The sequence below is a fragment of the Callithrix jacchus genome, chromosome 7 (assembly GCF_049354715.1).
Source record: "Callithrix jacchus isolate 240 chromosome 7, calJac240_pri, whole genome shotgun sequence".
NCBI lineage: Eukaryota > Metazoa > Chordata > Mammalia > Primates > Cebidae > Callithrix > Callithrix jacchus.
The window spans coordinates 112,975,631-112,994,909 of record NC_133508.1 but is presented as its reverse complement, the minus strand read 5'-3'; the positions used below and the strand labels follow the sequence as shown (position 1 = coordinate 112,994,909).

The following is a 19,279-nucleotide window of genomic DNA, read 5'->3' as shown; positions in this document are numbered from 1 at the left end:
ATAAAATAGTAACTTCCCTTTGTTTCAGTAATTTGACTTCTAAGAGTGCATTTTAAGGAAACAATAAGAGACCCAGAAAAAAGCTTTATGCATTAAGATGCTCATTATTATGTTATTTACAACAGAGAGATAACAGCATAAACATACTTTTAGAACCTTAGAGATGTCTTTTATGTCTACTGAATTTCCACTGGAACTTGGTATTTATTTTCTAATTAAAAATAAGGTCATATTCTACTACAGAGCTTAAGCTTCTGTAGATCTAATATAAATTTAACCATTTATACATTGGTAGAACTACTTTAAAAAACAATTTGTCATTATCTTATAAATATATGCATTCAAGTAACATACCCTGTAACCAAGAAATTCTGTTGTATATACTTTAGAAAACTGTTATACATGAAAACCTATCTTATCTATCTACTCTTCAAGAAAATCTGGTAGATTTAGATAAAAATTAAGGTATAACAAAACTAGTATTATCAGGGTCAACTTTTAGATTTAAATGAACATAATGTATAAAAGGATACTCTTTCTTAAATGGTATACTCTCTCTTAAAAGGTCATACTCTTTCTTAAAAGGTCATACTCTTTCTTGTATGGTTTTTATCAGAATGGTTAAGATAATATAGACTTGCATTTATTAACAAACAATATCAGAAACTATGTTGCCTTATTAATCTACATTCAAATCACGAATACAGGTAAACTAATGTATTTATTTTTCATTCATATCATTTATAGATAAATTCAAATCAACTTAACAACCCTAATTTATAATTTATAAAACTTTTAAGTTTCAAAAGATCATCTAGGTTAATCTTCAACTTATGTTACCTGAATATCCCATTTGTGGTGTCCAGCTTTTATAACCTGATCTCTGAGGATTTCCAGTAGACAATGGAGTTTTAAGTGTTTGAGGATAATTAGTTTCTCGTGCAGAAGATGAGCTTGCACCAAAAGTAAAATTTGATGCATGTGTGTTTTCTACATAAGGTCTTTTGTTTCCAAAGTATGTACCTAAATTTGAAAAATTAAGAGTCAATTCTTAAAGATTTAAATTATGCAATAATTTATTAATCATTATAATTTATACTGTTTACTTTCTATAAAACATCATGTGAAAATGATTTTTAAAAAATATAACAGATTATAACAAAATTAATATTATTGATAATCTTATGTTAAAATATGTTAATATAGCTTTTACCTCTACAAGTTCACCACAACTACTCATGCTAAAATCATAAATTACCCTTTAATCTTCAAGTATACCAGATATGTTACTATGATTTGAATATCTGTCCCCTACAAAACTCACATTGAAATTTAATCCCCAATGTGATAGTAGAGAGGTGGGGTCTTTAAGAGGCGATGTGTCATGAGGGCTCTGTCTTCATGAATAAATTAATCCATTCATGAGTTAATAGATTAGTGGGTTACCATGGGAGTAGGATGGTGGCTTTATAAGAAGAGGGAGAGAGACCTGAGCTACCATGCTCAGCTCCCTCTCCATGTGATACCCTGTACCACTTCAAGATTCTACAGAGACTCCACCAGCACAAAGGCTCTCACTAGGATGTGCCTCCTTTGACCTTGGATTTCCCAGCCTCCAGACCTGCAAGAAACACATTTTCTTTCTTTATAAATTACCCAGTTTCAAGTATTCTGTTAAAAGCAACAGAAAATAGACTAAGACATATGTTTCATGTGTATAATAATTATTAGACCTCTTTTAACCTTCTGTCAATTTCTTTATTTAAATTTTCTCCTCCCATCCAAATGGCATTGTAGTTTTAGACTCAACTGGCTTTGGTTCCTTATTTAGGTACTTACTACTGATGTAAGATATTACCTATTTTTACAGGGTTGTCATAAAAGTTTTAAATAACTTACATAAACAAACTAGCATAGCCTCTTGGCACATAGAAGTTCTAGAAAAAATTAAAAATGTTCAGGCTCTGTTCTCCTATTCTCTTTGATTTCCACAACTCTGTATCTTGACTCTCTTTAAACCACTTTTAGTTTCCTTTGCCAACTCCTTTTTCCTCTGCCTCTTAACCGTTGGCCTCCAGGGCTTCATACTTTTAAGCCTTCCCTCATAAATCAACATTATACATTTCCTCTGGGCATCTCATCTCTCCTCTCTATTTCTATTAACATCTACTTCCTGCCAGGCAAGGAGGCTTATGCCTGTAAGCCTGTAAGTCCAGGAGTTCGAGACCAGCCTGGCCAACATGGTGAAACCCTGTCTCTACTACAAATACAAAAATTAGCTGGATATGGTGAGCCACCATGTCTGGTCCATAAACTTTTAAATAAAGGGACCAGATGGCAAATATTTTAGGCTTTGTGGGCCATGTAATCACTGTCATAATTACTCAGCTCTGACACTATCTTGAAAAGGCAGTCATAGATAACACATAAATGAGAATGACATGTTTCAATTAAAATGACTTTATTTCAGCCAGCCGCGGTGGCTCACGCCTGTAAATCCCAGCCCTTTGGGAGGCCGAGGTGGGCGGATCACGAGGTCAAGAGATTGAGACCATTCTGGCCATGGTGAAACCCCGTCTCTACTAAAAATACAAAAATTAGCCAGGTGTGGTGGCACGCACCTGTGGTCCCAGCTACTCGGGAGGCTGAGGCAGAAGAATCACTTGAACCCAGGCAGAGGTTGCAGTGAGCCGAGATTGCACCACTTCACTCCAGCCTGGCGACAGAGTAAGACTCCGTCTCAAAAAAAAAAAAAAAGACTTTATTTCTACATACTGAATTCTAAATTTCATATAATTTCAATATCACAAAATATTATTTTGATTTTTTAATCCTTTAAAAGTACAAAAATCATTCTCAGCTGCATTGTTCAATAAAGCGGCACATGTGGGTATTTAATTAAATCAAAATTAAATACAATTTAAATTTCGTCGGTCACACTAGCAACATTTTCAAAAGCTCAAAAGCCACATATGGTTACTAGTTACCATACTGGGCAGCATAAGTATGAAACGTTTCTATCATCACAGAATATTCAATCAGACAATGTAACTCTAGGTCACTATATCTATCTCTTGGCCATAAACCTTTAGATATCTTCCCAGCATTCTAAATGTCCAAAAGTGAACTCTATCTTTCCCTCAAATTAAAATTAATTATTTAGCTGGGTGCAGTGGCTCACGCCTGTAATCCCAACACTTTAGGAGGCTGAGGCAGGTGGATCATGAGGTCAGGAGCTTGAGACCAGCCTGGCCAACATGGTAAACCTCATCTCTACTAAAGATACAAAAAATTAGCCAGGTGTGGTGGCACAGTCCTGTATTCCCAGCTATTCGAAGGCTGAGGCAGGAGAATAACTTGAACTTGGAAGGTGGAGGTTGCAGGGACCTGAGATGGCACCATTGCATTCCAGCCTGGGCAACAGGGCAAGACTCTGTCTCAAAAAAAATTAATTCTTTATTACCAGTATGGTCAATTGTACCAGTTTGTCCCTTGTCACCCTAAGTCATAATAAGCTTAGGAGACATTCTCAACTCCTTCCTCAACCCTAACACTCAGTGAGTGAGTCCTAGAATTCTTTTCTTTTTTTTTTCCCCTCCCCTCCCCACTCACAATTCTTTTTTTTTAAACATCACTAACATTTAAATCCCTCTCTACTCCTCCCAGCCCATTTTAAGCCTGTATCTTCTTTGGTCCTTGTGCAAGTCTCACTTCTTCTTCTCCGTCTCCTTGCTTCCAGTATTATACCTCTCTAATCTATTCTTCACATCACCAGTAATCTTTCTGAAAAACAAATCTGATCAGTATCTCTCTTTCTTAATATTCCCATGTGTCTCCCCAAACCATAGGGTAAAATATAACTTCATTATATGGGTTCCAGCAGGCATCAATGACATACTCAAACTGGGATAATTTGATATAGAGAATATTTACAAAGATGTGGACAGGGTGTAGGGCTATTATCATAAAGAAGTCTGTAGAACCAACATAAAATGTTCTCCATTAGCATTCCTAGTTCTTGGGGAAGAGAGTGGTTGCCAGAAACCACTGTGATTGAGTGGGCTGTTTCTTGTTCTCAGAGGAACTGAAACTTTCAAATGTGTATTTCCCTCAAGTTTCTCTCTTCCTAGTCCATCTTGATATAAATATATGGACATCCCACAGGCTCTTCACATTCAGCATGTCCATAACAGAACTCATCATGTTCCCTCTAAACGTTGCTTTGCCTACAAAATTCCCAGTATCAGAAAATACTACTACCATCTATCCAGTCACCAAAGCCAGAACATGGGGCTCTCTGGACAAAATTTGTCTCCCAGATCTAACTCCCACAAGTATATCTACATCCAAGTTTATCTGCACAGATCACTCTCCTGATCTAAGCAAAATTATTTACAGTTCTATATTCTGTGCCTTTGAATGTTTTTCTCAAGAATGCACTCTAGTTTCTCTTCTCTCCTCTTTCCTTTTGGCTGGCATTCTTCTTCCTACTTATTCTTCAAGACCAGTTCAAGGTGCACTTACTCTGTAAAATGTCTTTTCCCACTTTCGTCCCCATACTTTAATTATAAATACCTCAAAAACTATAAATACCTCAAATACAGTTATCTCTTAAATGTCTATTTATTGATTTTTAAGTCTGTCTTCTCTACTAGACCTTAAGTTTCTTGAAAATGTAGATTACTATCCCCAGCTGCTAACATAATTTGGGCCTTTGTTCACCTATTTGGGCCTTGGTTCTGTCTATAAAACCAGAACAAAAAAATCTACTCTGCGGAATTATTGTGAGGATCAAAGATACCATCTGCCTAGTAAAAAGCCAGAACAAAGTAGGTGCATATGAATTAGTGAATGTTATCATTACTGATAAAGTAAGTGGGTGACAAAGCATCTGATGAAGAGAGGGATTATATTGACAATGTTTTATTAGAAAGCAGGGTAAATATTAACAAGTGATGGGGGATAAAGGTGTAAAGATTAGAAACTGATCCCAATTGCTTTGATATCCTTCTAAAGAGTTTGATCTTTTACCTGCAGATATAGGGCTGGATTTAAGTGGCAAGGGTCATGATAAAATCATTTTCTACATAACTCTGGTGGTACAGTTAAGTAAGCTTGAAGGAAGGAAGAACACTTAGGAGTTTGCAGGCTAGGTGCAGTGGCTCATGCCTGTAATCTCAGCACTTTGGGAGGCTGAGGCAGGAGGATCAGTTGAGCCTAAAAGTTCAAGACCAGCCTGGGAAACATAGGAAGACACTGTCTCTACAAAAATTTTTTTTTAAATTAGCCATTTGTAGGAGCACACACCTGTGGTCCCAGCTACTTAGGAGGCTGAGACGGGAAGACTGCTCGAGCCCAGGAATTTGAGGCTACAGTGAGTCATGATCACGCCTCTGCACTCCAGTCTGGGCAAAAGAGCAAGACCCTGTCTCAAAAAAAAAAAAATGCAGAGAAGAATTTAATTAATCATATAGTGAGTCTCAGATATACATTGGTCCATCAATAAAAACTTCAGAAGACAGTTTGAAATAAGAATCTGGAGTACAAATGAGATCTGAGCTGTGAAGATAGAAGTGGACTAGGAAAAAAAGGTTTAATGACATGCCCATAATTTGGGAAGAAAGGTGAGCACAGCAGTTCTCTGGGAGGCAGCAGAAAAACAGGGGCAAGTGGAATCAAGAAAGGCAAATTAAAAGAGTTTAAGAGAAGGCAAATCAAGAAAATTAAACATGGGCTCAAGGATCTAGAAATAGAAATTCCATTTGACGCAGCAATCCCATTACTGGATACATACCCAAAGGATTATAAATCGTTCTATTATAAAGACACGTGCACATGTATGTTTGTTGTGGTGCTGTTTACAATAGCAAAGACCTGGAACCAACCCAAATACCCATCAATGATAGATTAGACAAAGAAAATGTGGCATATATACACCATGGAATGCTATGTGGCCATAAAAAATGAGTTCATGTCCTTTGTAGAAACATGGATAAATCTAGAAACCATCATTCTCAGCAAACTGACACAAGAACAAAAAACCAAACACCGCATGTTTTCACTCATAGGCGGGTAATGAACAGTGAGAACACTTGGGCACAAGGAAGCGAACAACACTCACTGGGCTAGGTGGGGGTGGTGGAGGGGAGGGGAGGGACAGCAGGGGGCAGGGAGGATGGGGAGGGATAACATCAGGAGAAAATGCCTAATGTAGGTGACCAGGGTGGGGGGGCGGGGATGAAGACAGCAAACCACTATGGCATGAATGTACCTATGCAATAATCCTGCAGGATGCAGGATGTGCACATGTACCCCAGAGCCCAAAGTACGATAAACAAACAAACAAAAAATGGGCCAGAGAGTGGTGGCTTATGCCTGCAATCCCAAGACTTGGGGAGACCAAGGCAGGAGGAGCGCATGAGGCCAGGAGTTTGAGACCAGCCTGGACAACATAGCAAGACTCTGCTTCTAAAAAAAAAAATTAAGAACATTAAATACAGCAGAAAGGTCACATGAGATGAACAGAAAAATGACCACTGGATTTGGTATTTGTTACTTTACCATTGCGTTGCAATCGTGTGTGAAAAATGGTGATGCTGTATCATGATGGAGACTAACAAAATAATAAATGATTTGAAGGATATGCATCTTTTTTGTTTTGAGTCACCGTATCACTCAGCCTCAAATGTAGTGGCGCAATCTCGCGATCTCGGCTTAAGGTAGCCTCAACCTCCTGGACTTGAGATCATGCCACCTCAGCCTCCTGAGTAGCTGGGACCACAGGCACGCACCACCACACTCACCTAATTTTTGTATTTTTAGTAGAGATGGGGATGGGGGTGGGAGGTTCACCAAGTTGGCCAGGCTGGTGTGGAACTCCCAGCCTCAAGTGATCCGCCCACCTCGGCTTCCCAAACTGCTGGGATTGCAGGTGTGAGTCACCCCATCCAGCCCACATCTTTTAATACTAATCATATAAAAACAAAAACAAAATCAAACAAACAAAAAATACGAAACATATTATTTTCCTTAAATATGAAATGAAATGTTCAATTTAATCTATTTTATCCCAGCCTAGCAGGATTTGGAGAATTAAATTCAGCAGCCAAAGATCAGCTCACCACTTGTATCAGTAAACTCATACACAAACGGTCATTTGTCAGACGCCATCAGGGACGTTATGTGTGATACTTCAGCCTTTCTCAGAACTGAGCCACTATTGACTTTTCAATAGAACCAATTTGAAAAGTCAAGGCTTCTAATCTCCCAGACTCACCAAATTCCCAGGGCACTCGGATCTCACGCCCCAACCAAACCACAACTGAACTTCGCTGTGGTAACCACCACCCAGGTGTCCCTGAGCCTCCAGGAGCTGCCGGCCTCTAACCTCGAGGAAACTCCTCCACCTAACTACTTACCTTGGGCTGGCCGGGAGCTTGGCACAGGGCAGGGGAGGCTGCTGCTGCTGCTCCGGTCGCCCGCGGCTCCTGACGTGCCGGGAGGGGTGGATGCAGAGACGGCCTGGGCTGAAGGGCGGCTAAGAGGAGTCTCCTGGAGTCCGAAATTGTAGCGGGGACGCTGTGGTGAGCGTGTTTCTTCCGACGAGAGGGAAACCGCTGGGGCAGAAGGCGAGGTTGATGAGACCTCAGGCCTCAGCATCCTTCAAAACTTTCCCTAACCCAAGTATAGGTTTCTGAAGGCCAGCTCCCGTAGCCTAACTACACAAGCTGCGTCACTGAAAAGGGCGGGAGAACTGCACGCCGACGCACTAAGCTGCACTGCGCAGGCGCAAGCAGGCCTCAGCTTTCCACATAGGTTCACGTGATTCCGGTCTATGACCCTGCTCCCAGCCATTCCCAAACCCATCACTTTCCATATGAACTTCATAGGAAGCCCCTCTACCTGCAGGTATCACACTTAACAGAATTCTGTAAGGCGCATCAACTACCACCTGATTTGTTACCCCATTTATTCTCACAGCACTCCATCTCCCTTATTGCAGAACGTTACATGCACTTCCCACACCTCCAAGCACACTAGCTTATCTTTAAATGTAGAAACCATCCAACACAGTACACCCAGTGCCTTTGACACGGTGAGGAACATGTAATGCTCGCAGCATAACCCACCTAAGGTTGATCTTGTGACCAAATACATTAAATATCCAATTATATTATCACAAAACAGTACACACATGGCTGTGCATAGTCCAGTAGGAACCAGAGAAAGACAGGGTGAGATCTCCCAGTTCAGTTCCCCATCCATTTCTACTACTGTGCTTTCAAACATAAATCAGTTAATAGCACACTATAAGTTCGAACTCCAGCTCTGCAATAGTGACCTTCATAAAATTACTTAAATATGGCCAATTTATCAGAGATGCATGGATTAAACATGACAAAATTTTCTGGATACCATCATATAAAAGCTATTAGAAGACATTTACACCACTACTGAAATCCTGCCACTGTTAAGTTTTATCTCAATGAACACTTATGCACAGCCTGGTTCACCCACACAGTGAGAAGTTCTTAACGTCTCTGTTCTTAGAATGACTATCGCACAGGGTGTTGCAAACTACTTAAAATCTCAATTTCCATCAAAAAAATTTTCAGATGGGGCACAATGGCTCCTGCCTGTAATCCCAGTACATCGAAAGGCTGAGGTCAGAGAACCATTTCACCTTAGACCAGACTGGGTAAGAAATTGCCTGTACCAAAAAATAAAAAATCAGCTGGGCGTAGTGGACATGGTGGCAGGAGCCTGTACTGCCTGGTACTCAGGAGACTAAGATGGGAGGATTGCTTGGGCCCAGGGGGTTGAGGTTGCAGTGAGCTGTGATTTCACCGTAAACGCTTAAAGAGTGATTGTACCCATTTTAGTTTTGGAAAAAAGACAGGTGCAAAAAACACTGTGGCAACCATCAACTTATCCATTACTGCTATCTTATTTGAAGACAAACCCTTCCTTGGGTAATTCTACAGTCCAAATCACAACCCCATTTTAAGATGGTGGCTTGCCATTTAACCTAAATTAAATCTGTGACCAATTCAGAATAACCATATTCAAACCTATCAATCATTTCCAAATTTCAACAGCCATTTATTTTGTGCACCATTTAATTCATGTATGAGTTCTGTCCAGTTAACATTCTTGTTGACACAAATATTACATCAGCTTGTTATAGAACACATGAAAGGTATACATGGGGTGAAAACAAAAAAATCAGGTAAAAACCACGAGTTTTTTTTAAGTTTGCTCAGTTACTGAAACAGACACAGAAGTATACACAAAAAAACAGTAGTCAGAATAACAGGACTTCACGATAAAAAGCAGAAAATAAAATACAGGTCTTTATTTTACAATATGTATAATTATATAATTTATCATAATAACACAATATACAAAATATTAACAGTAGTCATTTTTAGATTCAATAAGCACTTCAAATACAGAAATGTTAAAATGGCAAAACTACACTTTGCAACTTTGGCTTCAATGACTCTAGCTCACTAGCTCAGGCTGAACATTCACTCTCTGAAGCACTTCTTCAGGCATGCAAAAAACAGGATTAACAGGCTTAATCTGTTCTTCTCCCAAAAGTGACAATCCAGCAATTCCAAATAAGGTATGAAAAGGATCCACCTATAACAAGAATTTATAAAGAGATTGCAAAACGAAAACTTCTTAACCAAATTGTTATTAATACCCGACCTTGACCATACATTTATTTCATTAGCAACAAGAAATTTCTGTAAGATTCTTCTATATCCTTCATATATTCTACAATAAGTAGAAAAAAAATACTGCTTTCAAAGCAACACTTGGAATGCCACCCTGAAAATCCATAAAACCATGAAGTAATACAACACTAAAAAACATAATTTATAGTAATGTCAGAAATATTACTTGCCATATCTCCTGGCCTGTCTGCAAATCCCCCCGTTTCTTCATCTTGACACGCTAAGATGAAACTACGCAGTTTCTCTCTATCAATCCAATGAAGTCTTCCAATTATCTTTAGGGATGCCAACACCCACCATGAATAGCACACATCTGGTAACTAGGAGGGGAAAAAAATTGCCAATTTTATTCTTTTATTTCCTAATTTTGAGAACAATTTAAAAGTGGGTTAAGTCTCACTCTCAGGTAATCTGATGTTTGAAGCATCAAACCATGCAGAGGGACAAAAATCCAGGGATATACTGACATGCAGTGCTTGAAATACTCGTTTAGAACAAAAGATAATTAATGGCTAGAAGACCAAATTCCAATTCATAGGTAACCATGCTGAATATTTCAGTACTCACTGATAAGCATGCCATCTACCTTATTTCTAGCTGCAGTGAATGCCTAACTTGGCCCCTTAACCAAGAAGCCAGCAGTATACAGCATCATGAAATCCATAGGTATAGTTGTTTTTCCATAAGCGCTGGTCAGGTGGGTAAACACCTGCTTAAAACATCACCTAAAGCCTAACTCTTCAAGTTATCATGACCTAAATCTATAAAGAAAATCCCACCCAAGGCTGCATTTTAATAAGATCCCCTGAAGACTCATAGGCCCATGAAGAGTTGCCCTAGACTTGTGTGCAAGTGCATGCCCTGGTGCTCCCCACAGCCGCCATTTTTCTGTTGACAGTTCCTCAGGGTTTTTACTCCACTCTGCTCTAGACAGCTACTATGGATATTTCTCTATGCATTATTATTTATTTAGGAATACTGAGGTTTAAAAATAAAAATACAGGCCGAGCACGGTGGCTCACATCTGTAATTCCAGCACTTTGGAAGTGTGAGGTGAGGTGGGTGGATCACCTGAGGTCAGGAGTTCAAGACCAGCCGGACCAATATTGGTAAAACCCCATCTCTACTAAAAATACAAAATTAGATGGGCATGGTGGCATATGCCTATAATCCCAGCTACTTGGGAGGCTGAGACAGGAGAATCCCTTAAACCTGAAAGGCAGAGGTTGTAGTGAGCTGAGATCAGGTCATTGCATTCCAGCCTGGACAACAGGAGTGAAACTCTGTCTTTAAGAAAAAAAAAAACAACCAAAAAACAAAACGACAATGACCCAGCTGAAAGTACCACCATGTCCTATTCAGAGGGCAGGGGCACAGCAAGCTACAATCCCTGAGTCAAATCTAGACTATAACCTAAGAATAGTTTTTACATTTGTAAATCATTTAAAAGTTAATTCTGGACAGAGCACGGTGGCTCACGCCTGTAATCCCAGCACTCAGGGAGGCCAAGGCAGGTGGGGATCAAGGCTTGCCAATATGGCAAAACCCAGTCTCTAATAAAAACAAAAAAATTAGCCTGGTGTGGTGGCATGCACCCATAGTCCCAGCTACTCTGGAGGCTGAGGCAGGTGCATCACTTGAACCGGGAGGCGGCGGTTGCAGTGAGATCACGCCACTGCACTCCAGCCTGGGTGACAGAGCGAGACTGTCTCAAAAAAAAATTCTGACATATGAAATATGAGTGTATCTGTCCATAGTAATTCTAACTGGAACACAGCCATACCCATTCATTTTTTACCAAATATGGTTGCATTTGCTCTACAGGAAAATTACATAGTTTCAAATGAGTGTTCACTATTTATCCCTTACACATCTGATATAGACCCACCACGTAAAGGAAAATTTATTTTTCAAAAATCCAATTTGGCAAAATCAACTGTCCCTTCACATCCATAGACAAGCATGAAGATTTCTGTACAAGACTGTCTAGAAATGGACATCACGATCAATGAGCATTTCAACCCATGGGGCTCTACTTTTGCCAAGGGCAGTCTTTTAGTAGGAGGTATTACTGAAAAATTACAACAGGGAAAGGTAATAAATAAGCTCATGGCCAATTTACAAGAATATTGAGATGGGCAAGACAAAGCAGCATTCACTCAAGGTTCTAAAGCTAGCAGAACACAGCTTATCAAACAATACCTTCTCTGGCCTTCCATTGAGTCCACCTGAGGGTAACTGTCGTTCACAAAGCCACCAACCAAGTAAATCAGAATTCACTTGGTGCAACTGACTTGTAATAGCCAGGAATCCTGTGCAACAATAGATCTAAAATTACAGACATAAAGTATATGTGTATAATAATTTCTTGATAGTAAAAGTGATAAAACTCAAACTACTGAAACACCACTTTATAACTTAAGTTTTTCTTTCTGATCTGACAAATACTTAATAAAAATGTGTTTTGGGCCGGGCGCGGTGGCTCAAGCCTATAATCCCAGCATTTTGGGAAGCCAAGGCAGGTGGATCACAAGGGCAAGAGATCCAGACCGTCCTGGTCAACATGGTGAAACCCCGTCTCTACTAAAAATACAAAAATTAGCTGGGCATGGTGCCATGCGCCTGTAGTCCCAGCTACTCAGGAGGCTGAGGCAGGAGAATTGCTTGAACCCAGGAGTCGGAGTCTGCGGTGAGCCAAGATCGCACCATTGCACTCCAGCCTGGGTAACGAGCAAAACTCCATCTCAAAAAAAAAAGAAAAAATGTGTTTTGGTGCTTATGAACCTACTTATGTTTGCTCAGGTCAGAGGGATCCACTGAAAGAGAAAGGTATATAGTATGTAAAGCAAACTAATGTTAGCAATTAAGTAATTCTTATATAAGATACCATATTATGGTCAAAGTAACTTTATTTGTATTTGACAAAGATTGAAATAACCCATTTTCCTGCACTGGTTCTTGCTTCCAAAATGACAATTTTCATCTGGACTAATAAAATTACCTGGCCAGCATGGGATTCAGAACCTGGTCTGCAACCAAATCCACCATCAAAGTTCATACAGGATAAAACAAATTCGATTGCTTTCTCCACATTAATAGCATCAAGCTTCCCCTACAAACAGGAAGAAAAAAAAAAAAAAACAAAAAAACCGTTTAATTCCAGAGTATTCAGCAGCTCAGACTCAAAAGAAAAAAAAATTCCAGAGTATCCATGAACTTCAATCATTTCGAACCAATATTCAAAGCTTACCAACAAAGCCAAGGTTGCCACCGCACAAAAAGAGAATCTTGTATCAATTTCTCCTATAATAAAAAGACAAAAATCAAGGCAGGTGTTACCAGACTATATATGAGTCATCTAAAAAACTCTGCACAACTACCACTTTAACAGCAAATTGACCAGGCACAGTAGCTCCTACCTATAATCCCAGCACTTTGGGAGGCTGAGGTGGGAGGTTAATTAGAGCCCAGGAGTTTGAGACTAGCCTAGGCAACATAGTGCGACCCCCATCTCTACAAAAACTTTTTTAAAAAATTAGCTGGGGATGGGCACCATGGCATATGCCTGAAATCCCAGCACTTTTAGAGGCCAAGGGCGGAGGTTCACCTGAGTCCAGGAGACCCCATCTTTACTAAAAATACAAAAATCAGCCAAGTGTGGTGGTGTACATCTCTATAATCCCAACTACTCGAGGCTGAGGCAGAAGAATCGCTTGAGCTTGGGAGGTGGAGGCTACAATTAAGACAAGATTGCACCACTGCACTCCAGCTCCTGCAATTCCCATTTCCCCCCTCCCCCCAAAAAAGCTGGCTGTGATGGTATGATGCTGTATATAGTCCCAGTCACTCAGAAGGCTGAGTCCTGATGATCATTTGAACATGGAAGGTCAAGGCTGCAGTGAGCAGTGATTGTACCAGTGCATTCCAGCCTGGACAGAGCAAGACCTTCCTTATAAGAAAAAAACAATATATTATCTTAAGCTACTTAAAGAATGCCCAGAAAGAGAAGAAAACTAATAGAACTGAAAGAATTAGTCATTTCCTAATAATGCAAATAAACTTACCCTATTTTATAATAAAGTAGATTTTTCACATCCCATGAAGCAGCTGGTCTCTCTGGCCTGCACTGTTTTCATCCCTAAAGCAGAGATTATCTACATTTATCAAATAAAGCTCTATTCCCTCCCTCCACTCAAATATTCAGCAAGTTTGTAAAGTTTTTTGAATATTTTTCCCTTACCAGCAAGTAGTTTTTAAAAAACTTTACAAAGCCACCAAATATTGGGGGAAAAAAATTTCACCTACCTTATCTTTTAGACTGGCCCCCTCTGTTCCAGTGCTCCTGTATGCTGATATAACTACCACAGTGCATGCTGGAAGTTCCAGCAGACCATTAACTCCAGTTAGACCAGCTGCTTAGTGGGACCTGAAAAGATAAACTTATAAACTGGTTACTAGCAAAACCAGTACATTTTTATATTGGTATTTTGGGTAGAATGGACTAAAATCTGACATTACCCCAAATATCTCCGGCAAAAGAACCATCTTCTTTCTGCAGACTTTTAACATATTCCACAACTTTATTTACGTCAATAACATTAATACTGTCATACAGAGTAAGAATCTGCAATAAAGACAAATACTAGGTAAATACCCCTTTTATGTTTATTCTAAAGCTCTTATGCTCAACTTTTTTCTTAAAGACTCTCCTGTCATTCAATAAAATTACACATATCAAGAAAACCCAAATCTTTATTCACAAAATATAATTTTTCTACAAATAAATGTTAACTTGGCATTCCAACATACTCCAATATACTAACATACATACAAAGTCCTGATCTCATCTCAGCACCCAGCACTAGACTTTAAACCACCAGGTAAGATGTTCACTAATATCAAACACAAATAGCTATTTTCCAGTATTCACACATACTGAAGCTAAAAATTTTATCCTCCAAGGTCTCAGTGTAATTTTAGAACTCACATCAACTTTGGATTCAGCTAATACATGCCATAACATCATTGACCTTGTAGGACAACTTCACTTTTTGACCAAATCCTATATATAGTTTCAATTCCCATTTCTTGAAGAGAACATACTATCAAGATCGTTGAAATTTTAATTAGTATTTACCTGGACAGCACTAAGAGTGTATAAAAGATGAGGATCATGTCCGATACTAGCACTTATTCCACCACATTCATGTTGGCAAGACTTAATAAATGCAAGAATCTCTTCTCTATTCATGCGATGAAGTTGTCCCATGAGATCCATTACTGTCAAACCCCAATAGATGCCACTCATTCTCAAATATTCAGACATACAGTATTCCTAAAACAATACACAATTTTAAATGTGCCAGTTTGAACTGATGACAGGTTATAAAGAGATTAAACACAAAGCTAAGTCATTAGCCATGCTGCTAAATTTTAACCTCTCCTGATCTTAACAGCACTCATCAGTAGTGAGTTTAAATTTGTGACTCAATGTCAGAAGCCATCTTCAGACACAACTGTTAATCAGAAAAAACTTATCTGAGGACAGAATTAATCTATGGCTGACAATACAAATAGGGCTTCTAGTTTTCCCACAAGCCAACCAGACAGAAATGCATCTACTGTTTTCATCAGTAAAGTTCAGGGAGAATATTTCTTTCAGAGTACCTATACCATATTTATCAGGCATGTATTTTAATGTGGAGTCTGTACAGAACCTATTATCTATTAGTAAATTATATAACTACATGAAAACCAAAATGGCCTAAACATGCCAAAGATGTCTAAGCTCAGATAAAACACTGGCTAATCAATGGTACATGAACATTAAGATTCCAGAAACAAATTCTTCCCACACTCAACAATGCATTACATTTTCAGAAGTTTTGTGGCTGGGTATGGTGGCTCTCATCTGTAATCGCAGCTATTCAGGTGCCTCACTTAAACCCAGGAGGTGGAGGTTGCAGTGAACCCACATCACACCTCCGCCCTCCAGTCGGGGCAACAAAGTGAGGTTCTCTCAAAATGACGTTTTAAGAAGTAGTGCAGCTCAGTTCGCTACTAACCCAAATTCAGAGCATGCAGATAGCAGGTAAAGGCAGAAACAAGTCCGGCCCCATCCGTATGACCTTGACTCCATGACTGCTACTCCAGTATTTTCAAGGTTATGAGAACCTAACACTCAAGTAAAAAATTAATACATACCATATATCCTAAATATCAGCAGATCAGCTTAACACAATTGAGCTTGGATACCACAGGGAAAAACATTTATCTTAACTAAGTTGTTTACTACTTTTGGCTAAGATTGTCCCAGAGAGCTTTCCTCAAAATTTAAAAATTTAAGGTAAAACTTTTTCAAGGCCTCAGAGTAATTCTAGAGCTCAAGTGTTATTACACATCAGCAGTAGATTCAGATAAGACATGCCAAAACATCATTGACCTTGAAAGTCTTACTCCTAACTACAAAAAGGGACACCTGTTTGTGCCCCAAACCCTCATCTACTTTGTCTGGTGAGCACTCTCAGTATAGGTGAGTAGCTGGGACTGCAGGCAAGCACCACCGCGCCCGGCTAATGTTGTATTTTTGGAGGAACGGGGTTTCACCATGTTGGTCAGGCCAGCATCAATCACCTCGTAATTCGCCCGCCTCAGCCTCCCAAAGTGCTGGGGTTACAGGCGTGAATCACTGCGCCCGGCCAGAACTATGATTCTAGTAAGTCCACAACCTCAGGCATTCAAGGCACGCTTAACTGAAATCCAAAAGCACAGCACATCCTCAGTTCTCTGAATGGAGTTGGATACCGTTTTAAGATGACTATAAACACTCCCTCACTGCTTATGACTGTCACGCTTCTTTAAACTTTCCAACATAAAAAAAAACCATACGTACATAATCGTCTTTCTTTGATCCATAGGATGCGATATAATCTGCATGTTTCTCCAATAAGAGAGTGTCTGGTGCATCTGACTTGATAATAACATCCTTCTGTGGAGTGCCCTTTCAAAATAAAAAAGCAGTAATCTCAATGTTTACCTTTACAACGTTCTGCCCCACAGCAGATTCTACAATTTTCAGTTGATTTCACCTTGCAATAGGAAAACCTTCCATTTAAAAATTGTAACTAGGGAGACTGAGGTGGATGGCTTGAGCCCAGGAAATTGAGGCTGCAGTGAGCTTAGATGGAGCACTCCATCCTGGGCAATGGAAGACCCTGACTCTAAATAAAGTATAGGTATGTATATATTTATGACAAAAAAAGAACTTAAATGATTCAAGCTCCATCTTAGTCACAATTCAGGTAATTTTCAGGTCTCAGAGTAATTCTAGAGCTAAAGTAGTAATAATCAACTTTAGATTCAGAATACATGCCAGCTCATCATCGACCCAAAAAATTACCACCAGCATTTTTTGTTCGTTTTTCATTCAAAAAGGTAAGTAAAAATAAACACTAGGCCGGGCACGGTGGCTCACGCCTGTAATGCCAGCTACTCAGAAGGCTAAGGTTGCAGTGAGCCGAGATCACGCCGTTGCACTCCAGGCCAGGCAACAAGAGCGAAACTGTCTCGAAAAAAATAAACACAATAGAATATCAAAGCTTAGCATTTCAGGACAACTTACCGTTTACGTATGGTAGAAATCATTTTTTAAAAAAATCTAGCTAGCCCTTAATTTGCAAGCAAATTCTTGCTTAATCAAATGCAGGTTTCAAAGCACCTTCTAAGTACCCCAAAAGATGTTCAAATAGACTAAATAAGCATTTCCTTTAGCGCCATCTTCTCCACCTTTAATCCGAGTCTATCTGCAGAAGTCCCCATGGGATGCCGCTCTAGTTCTTTTCGTATCTCTATCTTCCTTATTGAGAGTACACTGCAGTCACTATACTAGGTCATGAAGATTACCGGAAATGATTAAGTACCGAAGTTTCCATTAATCCCATCAAAAAGCTACGAGGACAGCCGGGCGCGGTAGCTCACGCCTGTAATCCTAGCACTTTGGGAGGCTGAGGCGGGCGGATCACCTGAGGTCAGGAGTTCAAGACCAGCCTGACCAATATGGTGAAACCCCTTCTTAAAAAAAAAAAAAAAAATCTACGAGGCCGTCAAGCGAGATCACATCACTAACGATTTCCAAGAAATTTTTGACACCCCCCTCCAAAAAAAAAAAAACCCATCAATCAGCCCTAGCTTTTTAGAAGGATTAAGAAATCGGACGACTCAACTCTTAACAGGCCCTCCCAAGAGAAGACGGCCTGGGTAAAATTAGAAGCGAAATTACCCGCGAGGTCTGCAGAAAACGCTGAGTAATATTTCACCCTCAAGAAACCTTACAATACCTGTGTCTTAACCATTCTCCAGCACCAGGAAAACCTACCGCGATCAGTCTGCTCAACCCTACACCACCCTGTCTGCTACCAACACATCTGGACAGCAGCACCAAACGCACACCTACCATGTCTAACAGCGAAAAGAGCGAGAAGGGTCAGTTCCTGGGTAGACTTAGGAGCCGGACGCCTGCGCAGAAACACCTCTCAGGCCCCCACCGCCCTCCGATATAGCTGACCACACTTCCGCCTGAAAGGCAGAGCGGTTCTTAGTCTGCCGTAGGACCCCACTGATTGTTCATAGGTGTCCTCAGCTGCCTGCGTCCAAAGTCTCTGGCGCCCATATTCACGTTCTGTAGTCAGTCTGATTTGTCTAGCAACAGCTTTAAATAATATTTAGATATCTGAGTTGCTTTTAAGAAATCATTTGAGCCGGGCGCCGTGGCTCACGCCTGTAATCCCAGCACTTTTGGAGGCCGATGCGGGCGGATCACCTGAGGTCAGGAGTTCCACACCAACATGACCAGTATGAGCAAACGCCGCCTGTACTACAAATACAAAAATTAGCTGGCCGTAGTGGCCGTAGAGGCTGAGTACTCCCAGCGTAGTTGGGAGGCTGAGGCAGGAGAATGTCTTGAGCGCAGGAGGCGGAGGTTGCAGTGAGCCAGGGCGGGGAGAGAGAGGGAGGAAGAGAGAGATAAATAAATAAGAAACAGGAAGAAAGAAAAGAAAAAAGGAAGGAGGGAGGGAAGGAACGAAGGAAATTATTCTAGTTAGGAAGGGAGGGAGGGGAAGGAAGGAAGGAGAGAGAGGGAGGGACAGAGAAAAAGAAAGAGGGATGATGGAGTGAAGGAAGGAGCGAGGGAAAGAAGGAAGGAAGGAAATTATTTGTTCTAGTGAAAAAGGGAGGAAGGAAGGAATGAAAGAAATCATTTGTTCTAGTTTGAACTCCGGAAGGAAGGAAATCATTTGTTGTAGTTTGAACTCCTGGATGCAAGCAGTCCTCTCCTCTGGGCCTCCCAAAGTGCTGGGATTACAGGCCTGAACCACTGTGTCTGGTCAGAACATTTTTCTTCTTCCTTTTCTTTTGAGACAGAGTCTTGCTCCTGTCACCCCGGCTGGAGTGTAGTGGCTGATCTCGGCTCACTGCGACCTCCACCTACCAGGTGGAAGGGATTCTGCCTCAGCCTCTCGAGTAGCTGGGATTACAGG

General features: G+C 40.3%; 2 protein-coding genes and 3 non-coding genes across 34 annotated transcripts in view; all 5 read right to left on the bottom strand.

Annotated features, from left to right (window-relative positions):
- MSH4 (mutS homolog 4) overlaps positions 1-7,746 on the bottom strand; it is a 296,009-nt gene extending 288,263 nt beyond the window's left edge. For 22 of the 24 annotated variants that reach the window (XR_013520182.1, XR_013520189.1, XR_013520196.1 and 19 more), the window contains exons 1-2: positions 7,419-7,674; positions 841-1,023 (exon numbers count right to left, since the gene is read on the bottom strand). Coding sequence is in view for 5 of the 24 variants with exons in the window: in XM_078332252.1 (XP_078188378.1) it covers positions 841-1,023; positions 7,419-7,659 (424 nt within the window). In the remaining 19 variants the exon portion in view is untranslated. Of the gene's footprint in view, positions 1-840; positions 1,024-7,418 lie in introns of all 24 variants that reach the window. The other 2 variants (XM_035251919.3, XM_035251920.3) reach the window with 2 other exon arrangements.
- Positions 7,747-9,081: 1,335 nt separating this feature from the next.
- Positions 9,082-18,269, bottom strand: RABGGTB (Rab geranylgeranyltransferase subunit beta). 7 transcript variants are annotated; one of them, XM_078332269.1, is made up of 9 exons: positions 18,196-18,269; positions 16,636-16,743; positions 14,881-15,078; positions 14,262-14,367; positions 12,994-13,046; positions 12,745-12,855; positions 11,946-12,071; positions 9,910-10,063; positions 9,082-9,645 (listed from the first exon to the last, which is right to left on the bottom strand). In XM_078332269.1, exons 1-9 carry the CDS (start codon positions 18,196-18,198, stop codon positions 9,581-9,583), a joined length of 924 nt encoding a protein of 307 aa, XP_078188395.1. In that variant the 5' UTR covers positions 18,199-18,269; the 3' UTR covers positions 9,082-9,580. The 7 variants fall into 7 exon arrangements, with proteins under 7 accessions (XP_078188395.1, XP_002751028.1, XP_078188394.1 ...); XM_002750982.7 differs by having other exon boundaries at positions 9,914-10,063; XM_078332268.1 differs by having other exon boundaries at positions 18,080-18,214.
- LOC118143468 (small nucleolar RNA SNORD45) lies at positions 14,703-14,774 on the bottom strand. Its single transcript, XR_004727680.1, has one exon. It is a non-coding gene; the product is annotated as a small nucleolar RNA SNORD45 (small nucleolar RNA).
- LOC118143469 (small nucleolar RNA SNORD45) lies at positions 16,103-16,186 on the bottom strand. The gene has a single exon (XR_004727681.2). It is a non-coding gene; the product is annotated as a small nucleolar RNA SNORD45 (small nucleolar RNA).
- On the bottom strand, positions 17,053-17,131 carry LOC118143470 (small nucleolar RNA SNORD45). Its single transcript, XR_004727682.1, has one exon. It is a non-coding gene; the product is annotated as a small nucleolar RNA SNORD45 (small nucleolar RNA).
- Positions 18,270-19,279: the final 1,010 nt, after the last annotated feature.